General features: G+C 41.7%; 2 protein-coding genes across 3 annotated transcripts in view; one reads left to right on the forward strand and one right to left on the reverse strand.

The window, feature by feature from the left end:
- Positions 1-3045: 3045 nt before the first annotated feature.
- DNAJC19 (DnaJ heat shock protein family (Hsp40) member C19) lies at positions 3046-7288 on the forward strand. Its single transcript, XM_021543485.2, has 6 exons — positions 3046-3121; positions 3643-3694; positions 3932-4005; positions 4330-4409; positions 5260-5330; positions 6587-7288. Exons 1-6 carry the CDS (start codon positions 3119-3121, stop codon positions 6655-6657), a joined length of 351 nt encoding a protein of 116 aa, XP_021399160.1. The 5' UTR covers positions 3046-3118; the 3' UTR covers positions 6658-7288.
- A 1255-nt stretch (positions 7289-8543) lies between these two features.
- Positions 8544-17607, reverse strand: part of FXR1 (FMR1 autosomal homolog 1) — a 32758-nt gene continuing 23694 nt past the window's right edge. The window contains exons 11-17 of one of the 2 annotated variants that reach the window (XM_021543450.3): positions 17276-17362; positions 16351-16558; positions 14576-14779; positions 13685-13885; positions 12856-12936; positions 10420-10511; positions 8544-9563 (exon numbers count right to left, since the gene is read on the reverse strand). In XM_021543450.3, coding sequence (XP_021399125.2) covers positions 9393-9563; positions 10420-10511; positions 12856-12936; positions 13685-13885; positions 14576-14779; positions 16351-16558; positions 17276-17362 — 1044 coding nt within the window. In that variant the 3' untranslated portion in view covers positions 8544-9392. The remainder of the gene's footprint in view (positions 9564-10419; positions 10512-12855; positions 12937-13684; positions 13886-14575; positions 14780-16350; positions 16559-17275; positions 17363-17607) is intronic. The other variant, XM_021543471.3, reaches the window with a different exon arrangement.

The following is a 17607-nucleotide window of genomic DNA, read 5'->3' on the forward strand; positions in this document are numbered from 1 at the left end:
AGCCTTAAAGGCACTTGACAGCTATACCACAAACCTTCTGAGAGCACAGTTATCTATTTCACCTTCTGTTCACTTTGTGGAAGACACTTAAGAAAATGTACAGCCAGATTTCTGCAGAAAGTGTCTGTTAAACAGTAAAGTTTCTTTATGTACCATGTACCAGCTGTTTTGGCTCATCCTGTAAGATAAATCTTTCAATACCAATCTTCTGTCATGAGGCATTTTAACCCAGAGTGGAAACCTGAAGAAAGCAGTATGGTAGAACACTTGACAGAAGAAAGTACAAAAGCTTCAGGGTTTCTCTGGCTAGTAGAAAGGGAACAGTTTAGGAACACAGGCAAAATAAAAGGCTGTATACTCCAACTGAGAGTGTATTTCTCAAACATTGAATAATTCTGCCTCCCTCCTGATTTCAAATACAGACATTCTTCAGAGTGGATAAGAACTGCAGTGCACCTGTTTCACTCCAGCCCATTAGAACTCAGTAATTTTCCCCTGGGAATGATCTTCCCTACCCCACCACAAGGCTGAGCAATAGAAAATGCAGAGGAATAAGGTGCTGTAAAATGAACTCACCAGGCAAATCAAAAAGAACTTTAATTTCACTCTCCATGATGTCCAAGCTGGGACACATCTTGTTCTCCTGTAGCTCTGAGACGGAGGCACAATTGAGGGAAGAAACAAAGCTTGAGTTGTCTAAGTGTAAAAATATACAGCATGCTTTAAAGGAATTATGGCATTTCATCTTGATATGCTGTATTGTTTCACCTAATAATAAAAATCAAATTATTCCACCCCTAGGCTCAGTCTTGTCCAGATGCTGGTATATTACATGTACCAATAATGCAAATTCCTCCATCCCACATCTACTCTTGCCAGCCCTTCCCACTAATTTTCTTTTCTCCTTAATAAAGATGAAATCTCTTAAGCAAGAACAGCTTGCTTAAGATCCTGAGATCTCCCATTCTGGACTTTCTTTTAAAAGGGCTTTTACAGGCAAAGAATAAGGCACATTATCAACCCCATTCCCAGATCAGTTTGCACATTTCATTATGTTTGCTGTTTCCCTCTAAAAATGAGAAATTTCACTACAGGAAGAACATGTAAGTATAATTTTGCAAAAGCCCCTTTGCCAGTAGAGCTACCAGTTCCTCTAAACAGGGACTGAGGAGAGAGAGGAAGGAAATAAAATTTCCTTTCAGATAGTTTTCTCCTGAAGGTCACCAAGATTTGGATCTAGCAGGTTCTCTCAAGATGGAAGAATTAAACCTCATGCAAAAATCTTATTTTTTCAGACGATATGAAAAATTAAATCCTGGCCATACCCTAGTAAAGTCATTACCTTTTTTTTCATTCTGCTGGGTTTGGGTTTTTTGAACAGCCTATTTTGTTAGGAAAGGGACAAGAATAAACCATCTTAAAACCAAATCCTCTTCTATATACTAGACCTGTACACATCTACTTTTATTGAAAGGACTTTTTTTTTCCCCAGTAAATTGTCTATTTTTCTACTTGCTGGCTCCCCTATCCATATTTGAACAAGTCCTACAGGCTGTCAGGGGCCTAGTGCTCTGCTATGAATGGATTAAATTAATTTTTCAAATATAAAACTTTCATTTTACTTCCACCTCAGGAAACACTTGTACAACACTACAAGTACCTTAACCAAAACCTGTCTTCCATCCCTTTTAAAGCAGGTTATTTCCTTGTAGTGTTAGCAGAATGACAGGGAAGGAAAGAGGCAAGAGGCACCTGCAAACATTACCTTAGGAGATATAAAATCAGGCACCTGAAGTTTTAGTGGGAAAAACAATTCAAGTGCAAAGCAAAATTAGGACACATTCAAAGTGAAAACATTACTCATAGAAAAATAAACACCAAGGAAGGAAAATTCTGCCTTCCAGTGCAAGAGCCAGCAAAATTACAAGTTTCTTAGCCAATGGCCAACTCTGACACTAAACTGCTGTGTGAGGGCTTGTGAATCCTAGAGCTTAAGCAGCCAAGAGGCAGCTAGCTTTGGCCAGTGGGTCCTCTGGGAGTCAGTGACGAGTTCTACAAGCACAGGGATGGCAGAAGAACTTTCACTAAGGGTCAGTCAGACAGCAGGACTCTGAGCCTTGAGCTCTGGCATTTGCAGCAGGATCTCCGGGCTAAAGGCTGACGTAGTCTCGCTGCTGAGTTACTCAGTTTCCAAAACTGCACCTTCAAACCAGAGCCACGGACAGACAGACGGACACTCGACTGCCATGCTGCGTGCAACACCGTGCTATTAACAGATGATGCTATGTTATTAGTAACACCCAAACACGAGCGCAATGCTCAGCAGCCGGGCCAGCAGGGCCGGCCAGGCACGGGGAGCACATCACTGGCATTAAAGACGGGGAAAATGGGAGAACCACAGAACTGTCATGGTTGGAAGGCACCTCTGGAGATGATCCAGTCCCACCATTGTTGTCCAGTATCACCTGGAGCAGGGATATGGGAACGCATCCAGGTGAGCTGTGACCTCCCAGGGCAGCCTGTGCCAGCGCCCTGCCACCCGCAGTGCGGACCAGCTTTTCCTCACATGGAGGTGGAACTCCCTGTGCTTTAGCAATGGCCATTGCTCCTCGCCCTGTTGCTGGGAAACACCAAAAATAGTCTGGCACCATCCTCTTGGAGACATTTATAGGAATTGAGGAGATCCCCTGTCGGGTCTCTTCCCCAGACTAACCAGGCCCAGTCCCGCAGTCTCTCCTCGCAAGAGATGCTCCAGACCCCAAACCACCTTTGTGCCTCTCCAGCACCTCCTTGTCTTCCTTGTACCGAAGGAGCCCAGAACCGGCCATATTCACCTCAGGAGGGACTGAAAAACTACTTTCATTTCAAGAAAAAGCGAAAAAGAGAATCTGGCGTGCGAGAAGCCTCTGGATCAGGGTCGAAACCGCTTGATTACATTAGCAGTAAGGTGTGTACTAAGACTTTCACAACGCGCGGCTCTGAGCTCCGCGAGGCCCCGTCCCCGTCCCCTGTTCCCGCCCCTCTCCCTCAGCCCCGCCCGTTCCCGGGGCGGCTCCGGCGCCGTGCCCGCCCCGCTCTTTACGGCAGCGGCCGCGGCTTGCGGCAGCGCGGCCCGGACATGGTGAGTGCGGGGCTGTGTGTGCCCGGGGGGACACGGTGAGTGCGGGGCTGTGTGTGCCCGGCCCGGGGGGACACGGTGAGTGCGGGGCTGTGTGTGCCCGGCCCGGGGGGACACGGTGAGTGCGGGGCTGTCGGTGCCCGGGGGGACACGGTGAGTGCGGGGCTGTCGGTGCCCGGCCCGGGGGGACACGGTGAGTGCGGGGCTGTGTGTGCCCGGGGGGACACGGTGAGTGCGGGGCTGTCGGTGCCCGGCGCGGCGGCTCCCGGGCCCCGCGGGCTCGGCTCGGCCTTGGCCGCGGCTCCCGGCCCCGCCGAGCCGCCGGCTCCGCTCTGGGCCCCGCTGCCCCCGCGGGGAGGGCGGCGGGCCGGGCTGGGGTCCCCTCGCCCCCACAGCTCGGGGGTCCCGGTCCCGCCGCCCTCGCCGTGCCCCCAGCCCGCTGTGTGCCGTGCCAGGCCGGGGGCGGCGTGTCCGGCCCGCTGCCCTCGTCCTCCGCTAACAAACCCTGTGTTCGTTCCCTGCAGGCCAGCACCATGGTGGCCGTCGGCCTGGCCATAGCGGCAGCCGGATTCGCAGGTGTGTGCGGGCCGAGCCCGGCTGTGCCCGGGGCGCTGAGCCGTGCTTCAGGGCTGGTACAGCTCTTTTGGGAGAGCCGCTCTTAGTGGCTGTAATGAAGCATAAGATCGAATTTCTTACTGTTTCATGTCCCAAAAAAGTTTATTCCACGCTCTAATCCACAAGTTACCAGTTGCACTGAATTGGTAAATGTTCAAGGAACTATATTTAACCTCAGTCAACGCTGGTCTCTTTAAGGTCGCTATGCAGTAAAAGCTTTGAAACAAATGGAGCCACAGGTAAAGCAAGCCCTTCAAAACCTACCAAAACCTGTGAGTTTTTAATTATTATCTTTTTATTTTAAACTTTATGTGGTGAAATAACTACAGACTGTTGTCTCTGTTGTGTTTTGTCCTGTATTTTGTCAGTAAGAGCAATTCAGATGGTGATGGGACTTTAGTTAGAGAACTTGTTTGGGCAGGTTTAAGAAATTATTTTAATAATGATGCTCTACTTCAACTGAATTTCCTATTACGAGTGAGAAGTTTTGCCATTTTTACAGACTAAAAGCTCAGCACCTATTAAAGCAATAATGAATTGTTTTAACTGATACTTAGAAATTAGTCTGTTTTAAACTAATACGTTTTCTTTTTCAGGCCTTCAGTGGTGGTTATTACAGAGGTGGATTTGAACCCAAAATGACTAAACGAGAAGCAGCTTTAATACTAGGAGTGAGGTAAAGGAAATTGATTAGAAACGAAAGGTGAACAACAGGCAGTGGTGTCTCCTCCCAGCTGGCCTTGTTTGGAAGGGTTGTCATCCCCTGGGAATGTCACTGCCAAGTCAAGAAATAGGAAATGGTTGTTCAGGACTTTCTGTGCTTTTTGGGGCTTCTTTGCTGCACGTTAGCTTGGTTGGATTCTGTGTGGACTTCCAGACATCTGCACATTCCAAAGCCACACATGATCCAAATGAGCCATTTCAGGGAGCCTTGGGGTTCACTTGATGTGAGGAACAGGATTTTGCTGTTAGCTGGTGGTTCCTGTGAGCACTGAGGAGTTTCAGGTGGCTGCAGTGTGAGGGTGCTGCAAACCCACTTCTTGGATGTGGAATACATTCATCACTTCTGGAACGTTGTAGATCTGACTATGGTGGACATCCCTGCCAAAGCACTTAAGACCAAATAACAGAAATCTATCAGATAAGAACTTTCATTTGTGAATTTTTTGGGGGTTCTGGAGGTTTTTCTTTTTTTACCTTAATCAAGGAAATTTTTTTGTCTTACAGCCTTTATGAAATTTCCCCCAAAAAATGTTACAATGTAATTGTTTCTTTTTAATGGTATGGGTGACCCCCATCCCATTAGACTGCTGAAGCATGTCTTTGTCAGCATACAGTGTTTTGGAAAAGCCTAGAAAGCCTCTCCAGGATTTAGACACCACATATCAGTGGTAGGAAAAGAGAAACATATGTTAGCTAGAGAATTTATGGGTAAGACAGAGTGCTCACTTGTTCTCAGACACCTTTTGATGATCTGGGGAATTTAATGAGGATCCCTTAAGTCAGTTTTTCTCTCTCTTTCAAAGCCCTACAGCCAACAGAAATAAAATTAGAGAAGCTCATAGACGGATCATGCTTCTGAATCATCCAGATAAAGGTAAGGAAATTAAGTCCTGTTGATTAGTTAATACATGTTTTTAACAAAGATTAATAGAATTGTGTAGGGAGGCAGTCAGTGATACATAACCACCTCAACTACTAAAAGACCCACAGAAAACCAAAAACAAATCTTAGGCTGCCTTAATCTGCGTGGGTCTAGACCATATTTTTAGTGTGGATATTTTAAAAGCAAGCAGACAGATTGAGCAGGTCAGTTTGTTAGCTGCTCTCTTCTGTGAATACCAGGGTAGAATATTGTTTGTTGAAATGAGACTTAAAGTTGCCTTAATTTTAGATGAAAACCTGGAGTACCCTTGTGTGTTTTGTATCCTACTTGAAAGTTTGAGTCCATTTGAGTAAATGGCAAATACTGAGCCTTCCACAGCTGCTGGAGACATTAAATTGTGAAATATTCCTGCTAGTGGTACTCTGAAGGCTCAGAATCTAGTTATGCTCCAAATTAATAACTCAGGGCACCTGAACCAATTCTAAATTCTGTTCAGTGAGTCAGAATCATGTGTTGGTGTTTTGACATTTAACTTCTTAATCATTGCTTAAAAGGTAAAATGGCTTCCTTTAAAGTGACTGTTGAATTCCTTACTTCTATGGACCAAAATCCAAAATAATCCATGGGGATATGCATTTCGTAGGTATTATCAAATGAAAGTTACCTATAAAATTAACCTTACTGAACACATGCATGAGCTAAAAATAGCATTTTGTTTTGTACATGACCTAAACATGTTAATTTAATCTTCAAGTAAAACATTATAGTGCAATTAATGGTATATATGCCACCAGCACAGTCATTGTACCTTATGGCTTTACAGTGCTGGTGCATTTCATGAGGGTTCTGTGTCCTTGAGTCATTTTTTGCCTTCTTTGAAAACTGAACTGGTCCCATGGCACAGCAGCACTTTATGCTGGGCAGGGTTACCTGCAGACCTGTTAGTTCTGTGCCTCTGTATTCACCAAGACTGTGCTAAGTCAGTGGTGACCAATTCATTTATGACTGATAAAACTGGAGGGAGAAAAACACTCCAGGAAAATACAAGCAGCCTAACAGGAAGGAGTAGTGTGACAGCAAGCTCCTGCAGTGACTGAGTGAACTCAGGTGCCTTCAGTCATGTTCAGTTTGTTGTTCAACTGGCAGAACCTCAGACCACACTCTTTTTTCCTGTGTCCTGTGGCATTATTATCAACACAGGAGACAAATATTGGGGTTTTTTTCATCTGAGGTTCTTTTTCTTCTAGGTGGATCTCCATATGTAGCAGCCAAAATTAACGAAGCTAAGGATCTACTAGAAGACCAAGCTAAAAAATGAATGAGAAAGTGACTCACTGGTTTGTCCCTGCAAATTATTATTTTTGATAAATGGCTTAAGAAAAGTTCTAATGTCAGTCTTTGACTTAATATAAATGAAGCTGGAAATACAAATCCAGGGAGGTACTTCCCTTCCCACTTGGTCACATTATTTTGGAAATACATGAGGGAGTGAAGATTTTTTTTTTTTTCACAGCTGTTCTTTATTTAACAGCAAAATCTGCCACTCAGAAATATTTTCAGTGCTTGAGAGCACAAACTTGGTGTGGCCAATGTGTGTTACCAGGCACAGGTAGACTCACATGCTGTTACCTAATTTCTGTTGAACTGGCCCTCTTTAAAGTTCATGCTGCTGCTCTTCCATCTGCTAAAATTAGCACACTGAACTTGTTTGGAAAGGGGGTGGAAAAACCAAGAGGATTTATTGGACAGGAGGAACTGGGAGAGATGTGTGGTTGTCTCTGCCTGGAGAAATAAAGTCCAGGAAACAATGTACTCCCTCATCCTTGCCTTGTGAAAAACAAGGTTGGTTAAGTGTTACTGATGGATCTGGAACACCCCAGATTTTTTTAGTAACTTTTAGTTTTGACAGATTTTAGTAGCATTTAATAAATTCTGTATTTGTAATAGAAGTCCTGTAGTTCCACACATTATTGTACAATACAAAGCCAGAACTCACACAGGCTTGCATTTATGGTGATTAGGAAACAGAGCCTCTTTACATCAGTTCCTGATACCTGAGTTAGATTTGTGCTCTGTGAAGCTTCTCACACCCAGCAGCTTGTGAGGATCTCAGCTGGGGCCAGGGAGCTCTGTCATACTCCAACAATCTTCCCAGTGTTTTCACCACTCCAGCAAAACACTACACAGCACCTCTGGGAGTTAATGCCCACCTGGGCATAAAGACAGTGGGACTAAAAGCTTCCACTGCCAGAAGCTGGACTTGGGAGTGCTGCCTGCTGTGCCACAGCATTGCTGCGGATGAGTTCTGGGCTGTTCAGGGAAGACGGCAACCGTACTGTTAAGTCGGCTGCCTTTAGGAGAAAAATCAAATAGGTAACATTACAACCTCCCCAGAAAGGCAGTAACTTCACTCTGCCACAGGATCTAAAGCAGGGTGAAGGACAGCTGGAACACCACCTTGCACATTTCTGGAGTCAGCACATGCCAAGCCATATGCAAAACGTTGCTGTACTTAAGTATTTCCCAGCCAAACACTACTGACTTACCACATAACTTTTAAAAAAATTTTCTCCCCTTCTGTCCCATCAGCTGAGATACTTGTGCACACTTCAGTTACAACTTTTAACAACTTTTAAGTTGTCCTGGAGGGAATGTTGTTGCAGAGTCCAACACTGAAGTACTGTGACAAAGTGCACACACAGGGCTGCTTGGGACAGCTTGGCTGTAGCTCTGTAAGGCAGAGCAGCTGGTTTAGAACTCTTCCTTTTGTCATTCTGACAAAATCACACAAGACAGTTTTTTCATTAAGTACAACTTCAATGCTGCACATTGCTCTGACTTCTTACACCTCCTTGCTACCCAGATGCTTTTCCACACCTGTTTTGTGCTTCCTCGCTCTGGCTCATGTACCTGAAGGATGGAGGGTGCTATACTTTTGACTGACCAAAAACTACATCTGCATTAATGCCTATATATGTTGGTCAGGTTATGCAATTCTCCAAGGTAAGGAGTCTGGTTTTAGACTTCTTAACTGGTGTTTTGACACCACTGCCTTAACAAAAGGAAGATCAGTATGTTAGAAACTCTTATGAAAAGGAGTTTGAGGTTCAAGATGCCTCACAAGTAGGTTTCCATTGTTAGTTTACAGCTTGAAAACCTTAAAGTCAAAAGTAATTTAAATTTCTGATAGAAACAGTCAACAGATGGAAGATCAAAGTTTATTTTCTTTTACTACCAGCATACAAAAAAAACATATTGCACATCAAACAACCAAAAACAAAAATAAAAATACTCTACTAAGGACTAACATATGTAGTTTATACAGAATAAACTTTCTGGAAATTGATCTTTTCAGTAGTTCAGGTTATGTCTTAATGGACATGACTAATTCAGTTTAGTGTTAACTAAAGCTATGTTTGATTTTTAAATACTGTACAGTTTAATAAATAAACCAAACAAAGCCTCAATGTAGAACAGTCACTGCCAATGTCACCCAGTATCCCTGCAGATTATGAGAATTTAACAAATGCATTCCAGTGGTCTGCAGATTTTTCCTCTACATACAGCATTTAAAAAACATGTATTAAAACAGACCAGTTTCCAGACTAAACTAATGGAGAAATTACATTTCAGTGCAAAATATTTTAGACTGCATTTCTTTCTAGTATTCCTCAGGTGAAGAAGTGGTTGCATATTATTAAAAATGTAACAAAAGCAGCTAATGCTTTCATAAAGAGTATTATGTTAGGGATCCCCCTCACATCTTTGCCGTATTTTGAAAACAAAATAACATTTCCTATAGCCAGCAATTTTGTTTATTTAAATGTTACATATACTATCTCAAGGCACATCTGATGATATATTTATAACACAGTAGGTGTCAAAGTATGTTTAACATATGATTTCTCCAGGATCCCTCCCCTTTCTGTATTCCAAAATGGAGGAACTGAAAGTGCGGTGTCAAGACTGGCGATCCATATTCTATCTTTGGCAAGCTTATACAAGCACTATTTTAAATGTAATGTAAAAGAACTGTAAACTAGGAACTTCAGTTTATGAAACACCATTCAGCACTGCTTCTTCCTGATTATTTCCATCCTCCTGAACAGTGACTTTCTTTTCATCAGGGCTGTGCTGTAGTTTAGAAGGCTCATCCCCAGAGGTGGTGGCAGGACCATTTACTGCCTTTTCAGAGGAGCTGTTTTCGTCAATCGCATCTTTTGCCTTGCAAAAACAAGCAGAGGGGAGCATTAAAAATTTCATAACAATACAGTGGAATCTCAGTTTCCCTCTAGCTCACACAAGAGGGAACACCTCTTGTGTGTCCATGCCTGTATCCTGTCACTTAAAGCATCTGATCACTTACCTTGTGGTTTATGGGATACTTCTGTATCAGCTGCTTTTGAGGAAATCGTGCCAATGTAACCCCAGGTCTACACACCCCCAGCACACCCAAAATGCTTATTTATTTCTATTTGTCTAAGCCCATGAAGGAGTTTACTGAAAACCACAGCTTTATACCCCTTTTGAAGACTATAGCAAGATGACATTTTGCTAATGAATCTTTCTTACGTAACTTGTAGCAAAACATTGGCACTTTAGAAATAAAGAAATTCTGCTTTGTTCAGTTCTGATTATTTTTCAGGATAATGTAATGCCACTCTGATCCCTTAAGGAAAAAGGATCAAAACCATACAATCTTTGCAAAATTAATTCCTTCTAAAATAGTTTATACAAGTCACTAAAAATGCCACATAAAATCCTCTATCCCTAAAGTGTTTTAAGGATTAGTTCTCAAGACTTACCATGGGCAATTTGCACATTTTATTACATAGTGCAACATTACTAAGTATAATACTTTAAAACGTGTACAGACTTAATTTGGGCCCTAAAATCTGCAACAACAGTCAACAAATCACTGTCCGTTCTGTTTACTCTGGGCCCTTTTGCTTTTAATAACTTGTTCTTGAAATCAAATGCACTTGTAGTCAAATAAGGGTGAGCTAACTGAAGCCTTCATGCCTTTACTGTTCTGCTGCAAGGGAGGAGAAAAAAAAAATGCACATTAAAAAAATCTTACCGTTTCTTTCTTGGTTTTGGCTACTGTCTCCTTTGGAGGGTTTCTCTGTCTACTTTGAGATTCAGCTCGTGATATATAATCAGCTACTGTTACTGTTCAAGGAAAAAAATCACAGTGATGCTCACATCAGCAGTCAATTCAGCATGAACCTTCATGTCTTTTCTGCACAAGTTATCTCTAACTGGGAGACATCTCACAAAAGGCCTTCACACTTACAGGTTATCAACCACACAGCAAGGATCATTTTGTTTCTGTTGTTAAAAACAATTTTCGCTAAAATCGGTGGTAACAATGATCTGAAGTTGGACTCTCAATAAAATCAATTTTGGTCCAATTGCAGAATTTATTGGAGAAGGGCTTTCTGTACTATGTTTGAAGAGATTTGGCTACAGCTCTTTGAACTACAGACTGTGTGTGTATCACTGGGGTTTTATTAGCTGAGTAGTGAAGAATTTCACACTAATGAAATGAAGACACTGAAACAGTGCCCAGAAGTGGGACAGGTCAGAGCCTGGAATCACTTAGGGTGATGTCACAAAGTGACTGAGGAGGGAACTTGCCCTCCCTGAGGTACTGAGAGTGCCACCAGCACTGTGCCATCAGCTCTGTCTCCTGGCCCGGGTGTGGCTGCTGTGGGATGTGTGGACACAGGCGGTGCTGCTGGAGCCAGCCCAGCCCAAGGGCAGCACAGCTGCACTCGCTGGGGACAGCCAGGGCTTCTCTGACCTCTCCTTATCACCTCAGCACATGTTCTGTAGCCTGGTTTTGTCTGATCCTGCCCTCCTGTAACCACACCAAGACTCAGTTCTATCCTTAGAATACAGAGTACTGCAACTTTAGAAACACATTTGTATCACTGATAAGCACAGCACAATAGGGTTGGCAAGCATTACCTATTGAACTGTACAGTCATCTGTATTGAGTGTATCAAGTATTTAGGTGAACTGTTTTTCTGGATTTAGGAATGACTGTGCATGAAATCCAAATCGGATTGGGAACTACAACAGATGAATGTTTTTCTACAGTAAACGGACTTCTTACAATTGAGTCCTTCCCAAATTGTGAAGGCCAAAGGAGTTTCTACACTAAAGCAAAAGTACTTTTTCTTTAGAATGAGGTTTTGAACCCAACTCATCTAATATTAGTAAACAGGAAGCATGTTTCATGCACACAGTGCATTCTTAATATTCCTCTATGAATAAGGCATCATAACATACAGAAGTGTAAATCAAATGATACAGCTAAATGACTGAAATATAGTAGTTGGCATTGAGGTGGGGAGGGGAAGAAAGGAAGAGTTCCTTCTGTCTTTATTTCACTCACAATTACTAGGTATTTATGAAGACTTTAATTATTACAGCATTTTAACAAAGATGTCAGAGAAATCTTGTTTGGGAAATTTTGTTATGTTCTTAGAATATTGTAAGATTTAAAAGAATTTCCATGGTTTTCTAGAAATGACTAACATTCCTTTACATTGCTGGCTAAGTTTCTTAAAAGTAAAAGCTGAAATACGTTTCACTTTTTCTGCCTCTTCACAAGTCACTGCTATGAAAACTGGAATGTTGAGAAGAAATGTGTGGGTTTGAGGTCTTTTAGGAGGATGGGCTGTTTGATTTTTTCCTTCCCCCAAGTTTTAGTGCAATAGAAGAATTTGCTTTCTTAATCAAATGTTGTATGAGCACCACAGATACAAGGAAGACAAATATGGGTGAAATTTTGAACCTGTCAATCTAGAAGACCTTCTGTTACTACCCTGAGCCATGTACGTACAAGCATTTTCTAAACAGGGCATTGTATTGATAATTAGCCAGTTCACCTTTAACATTTCAAGTGTTAGTACACACAAAAGAAATGCAACAAGCCACAACAACAAAAAATTGGAAACATGCAATTTCACTTAAATTCCTCCTCCTTCCCACCCTCAATTTGCAGATGACTTAAACTATTCCCAACAGCCAAGGACTGAGAGCAGCAGTGTGATGCAGGTGTGGGGCTGGCAAACCCCACGTGAGTTCCCTCACTGAGCTCTGCCAGGACCCACATCCTGCCCTTCCAACACTGCTGCTCAGCCAGTGCTGAAAAGGTTGTGTCCCAGTCAGTGCAAGCGCACAGATGCAGTGAGTGCAGACCATGAACCTTCATGTTCGTCGTGATCCTGGACCACAGAACTCAGCAGCCCTTTGGCCATTGACTTCAGTGAGAACTGGATCAGAAGCGTAACTCGTATGTCCAAGCAAAAAGTTAGACATCAATTAGTTTCATTAGACAGATTTTAGAAGTTTTCCTAGTAGAAGAAATGTCTTTCATCTTTATCTAGTAGTCTTATTAGTTATTGAGTAACCTTTTGATATTATGCAGCTCTATGTAAAACAGCAGACACAACATTCTCTCATGCTTTTGACCTGAGATTACCCACAGCTCCACTCGAATTACCTGGCTGTCTATCTTCTGCCTGACCCCTGAAGCGACGCCTGCGGCTACGATTGCGTCGCTGGGGTTTTTTGTCACTATCATCTGCAATTGCAAAGTTTATAATGAACTATTTCTGATCATAAAATAAAGAAATTCTTCAGCAGTTTCAGCATGGGGCAATTAAAATGGCTTCTGTTAAAGACAGAGACTAAGTAAGACAGAAAAACTAAAAGAAAATTTTATACTGAAAGCATACACAGTAACACAAAAGCTAGATTTTACTTTTTTTTCTTGGTTCATTAAAACATTTAGGCACGTGCTTAATGACCTCAGATTTCATTTATTAAGTAACCATAAGTCAAATTTTAGCAACATAACCCAGATTTTTTTTTTTTCTACATTAAGCAACAGATTGTATTCTCATCCCAGTGAGTATCGACAGAATTTACTGAAGGAAAGTTCTTAAGTAGAAGGTGAGTAGAGAAAAATTAACAGCTACTTAAGGAGCTTTCCCACACCAAGACTGAGGTTACCAAGGACGAAACAGAACGTTGATCTGACAGTACTGTTTCTATCAAAGCAGCAGTACCAATGGGAAACAACAAGTCAAGTCTCTGGTGTCTCCATCAGACAGTTTTTACAAAAAAGGCACATGAAAAGGCTAGTGGAGCTCAGTAAACAGAAAATTCCATGGCACTGCCATGGAGGGAGTTTCTTTAATCAGACAGCAACCTTGAACAGAACAATGATTTGTCACTTACAAAAACAAACAAGGGCTTCACTACACTTACAGGGACAACACATTTATTTCTTAGCTTGCTCTGGGACTACCATCCAACCATTTACATACCTAAACCATTCTCATTAACAGAAGCTGTATCAGACTCTGTCATCCCATCCATAAGAACAGCATCTTCATCAGTCCTTCGCCGGCGTGACCTCCTGCGGCGGTTGCTGCTGTGGTGGGACTCGCTGGCGTCCGTGTCCACGGTCTGGTCTGACTCTGTGTTATCCAGCAAGCTGTACGGGTTGCTGTCCGGGTCTTTAAGCACTAAACAAACAGAAAGTGTCCACCTAAGATACTCTAGAGATGTGGAACCATTTCCAGGCTGACTTACAGCTGTGTCTGAAAGTTTCAAACTACAAAACAACCTTAAGGCAAGGTGTAACACACAGAGCTGAAGTTTTTCATCTCAAACTGGATCCTCTGACTCTAACCCAACAGTAACAATTATGGGGCACCACAACAGCCCAATATGCACTTGCACTATTTAACCACAAAGATTTCCAAGGTGACATTTAGAGACCTTTTACTCAAAAATGCTAAGTATATAAAACACACCTTACACTTTGTGGTTGTGTGGTACCTCTGACACCTCGAGTGTTGTATTAGCAGAGATTCTGAAAAAACCTAACTTCCAATCAATGATTTCTTTCATTCTGTACCTAAACATAAGCTTACCTCAAAAGGCAGCCATAGGCATATGCCAAAGATTTACCAACTTAGCTAATAACGTTATTATGTGTGAGCAGTAAAGGAAGGAAATTAAGATCACTGCGAACAGAAAATAAACAAAAACCTAAAACACTGTTAGGACACAGCTATCACACAACTGCACAGAAAGCCCAAGATTAATTATTAAGATCATAATGTAGGAATGGAGTATTTTAAAAGAGTAAGAGGTAATACAGAAAACTGCCAGGAAGAAAATCTCAAAACCCATTTGGAACACCAAATTACCAGAGCTAATGGATGACTTCCCACCACGAGGTCCCCCACGCCCACGACCTCCAGACACACTACGTCCTCGTCCCCCAGGACGTCGTCTGTTGTCACGTTGGTGCCTGCTCTCCCTGTCATCTTCTCCTGCCAAGGACCAGTCACTAAGTTCATCTTTTCTCTCAGATTCTGTTTCAGAGGGATTAGAGAGCTCAGAGTTTGTACCTTGTATGAGAAGAAAAAGAAAACCGGAAATTAATATGGATTTGAGGATTATATTCTGGTTTCATATCCTCACAGAACTATTACAGCCAGCACAGTTGGTTATGTATCTATCTAATTTTTAAAAGCAATATAATACATAAATATATATATATAAATACTAATACATATACAAGTATACAATCATCAATATATTTTAATATTTATATATACTCATATATAAAAATATATGAACACATAAAATACAGATCAGAAGTTACTTAAACTATTTAAGTTTGTTTGTACTAACATATGAAATAACGGCTGAAAGATCACCAAATCTGTAATTTCTGTACAGACAAACCACAGATTTAGCAGTGTTTCCTCTCTTTGTCTACACACTGCAGGCATTTGGTGCAGTTTCTAGGCAACTTCTCTGAAATTCCCAAGGACAACTTTGCCACCTTATAGCCGATGGCTGTTGCTAAGCAACCCCTTCTGGATGCTGTAATGCTGCTTGAATAATTTCACTGTTTGTATCCAACAGCATCTGTAACACCCGGCCATCTCAGAGTCCCCAAATCCACTTAGATTTTTACTACCTGAAAACCCAACACCTATTATTCATTTTAGGTATCCAGGAACTCCCTGTACTACCCAGTCTGGAATATAAGGTTTTAGACCCATATGGCTTAAATGTGATTCTTGCCATTTTGGCAGGAAAAAAATACTTTAAGTTTTCCAAATCATAGTGTGTATATATAAGCAAAGTGAACAAGTTTCCTTACAGTTCAGTCAGCAAACTGGGAAATAATAAAAAATGAAGTTACAAACATCATCAGAATCAAAACAATTAACACTTGGCATGATCCAGGAAGCTATAGCTAGGGACAGACTGTAAAACCCAAAAGGTGTCTCATTTTTTAACAGAAATAAGCTACATCTAGATATTCAGAATAATTTACTGTACTGAAAAATAACAGTGCTCTTCTTTGCAAAATGTTATCTATATAGAAATGCAATGTCTCCATTTGGACAAGCTGGGGATATGCACACCTGTCAGGAACTGAACAGTGTTTTTTAATTGAGAAATGCATCAGAATACCTCACTACACCTTAAAACAAATCCAGTTTGTTCCTGACCAAATTGAAAAACCCTGAGAATTTTGTGCTGTCTCCATTTTACATCATTTTGGTTCACTTTTCAGAAATATGCGGTTAAGATGGGCATGATCACAGACAAGCAATTTTTCTCCTTCTCAATCAAAACAGATAATGCTCATTTCAGATTTTTTAAAAAAATATGTGTCTCCTGAAAAGCATCTCTAGCTCTCAACAGCTTTTGGGATGTAATTTACTAAGTAACAAGTAGGGAAGGACAAGATGTTTCCAGCGCTCAGTTTGTTAATTTCTTCTTCAGTTTTAAACTTAACTTCAAGACTGCAAATCTAACAAGGCATTTTGAGCTATGAACAAAATAAAACAGCAGTTCTGAATTTCTAACCCTATCTTCACTCAAGTACATTGAACACAAAGAAATCCAGAGGTGGTTTTGGGTTCCAAGGTATCCTGAGGCCTCGCCCAAGGGCACTCACCGTAACCAGAGGTGTAGTTGGGGCCCCTGCGGCCCCTGCCCCGCCCGCTGTAGGACCTGGAGCCTTGCACCGAGGAGAGGGTGCTCTCGTCAGTGGTGTAACCCTTCTCCTTCTCAGGAACTCGAGTAGAGGAGGGCCTGAAGCCCATCCCAATCTGCCGCAGCTGTTCATCAATTTGGAGCCTTTCCAGTCTTAGTTGTTCTACCTCCTACATACAATGAAACAAAAACCATGGAAAAGAGTGCTGACAAATGTCCCTTACAAAACACCATCCCCCCACCCAGTCATATTGGAAATAATAATTTCTGTGGGAGAATTAACACCATCTGGCAGGTGACTACAAATAATGCAATTCAAGATGAGTTATCTCTGAGTTTTGGAGGCAATCTAAAAACTTTCACCACTATGCAGAAAACTTGGCTTTAAGGCAACTACTATCTTTCTTAATTACTGTTCAGCAAATTTTTCTAGTAAAATTTAGGAAAAAAAATAAGCAAACTGATGAGGGAACACAATCCAAACTCATAATCTCTGTTAACATCACAAAGCAACCCAGTCTAAACAGGTAATTGCTCTAATACCACACTGTATTACTAGTGTTCTATTAGAAATTCCATCCTTCCACTACAGAGCATTAACCTGACAACAGCAGAACTCGAACACAGACAAAAAATTCTGTGTTAAGTTCCCAAATGTCCCTTAAAGCCCCATTCTTTACAGTCTGATTTCCCAACAGCATTAAGTAACCATGACAAGGTATTTACAGACCCATGATACCCATGGGCAAGGGATAGGCTCAAGGCACCAAGCTTTAAATCCTGATATACAGAGGAACAGTTTAACAACTGCAAATCCCACTGAAGCTGCTCAAAAATACTTTGACCCAAGTTTCCTCTACAGATCATCTTTCCCAAAACACACTCACCTTGAGATATGCAATGTGATATTCCAACAGAACTTGGACATTCCCAATGCTTTCTTTAGTACCAACAAATACAAATGGTACCATTCCCTACAGGAACAAAGTATCAAAGCTTTTTATCAGGGAGAACATCATCATTGAAATAAGGCTTTCTGTTTAAATTATATAAAGAGATATATATAAATTATATAAAGAGATCTGTTTTAAATTACCAAAGTGAGCTAAACAAAGGCAGGAACTGAGCCTCTGGTTACAAAGACATGTAGAAATAGCTCAGGCTGGAGTGACAGCAATGGCTTCACAATGTCCAGCTTTCCCAGCAACCTGTTCTGGAG

The sequence above is a fragment of the Lonchura striata genome, chromosome 10, assembly GCF_046129695.1.
Source record: "Lonchura striata isolate bLonStr1 chromosome 10, bLonStr1.mat, whole genome shotgun sequence".
Taxonomy (NCBI): domain Eukaryota; kingdom Metazoa; phylum Chordata; class Aves; order Passeriformes; family Estrildidae; genus Lonchura; species Lonchura striata.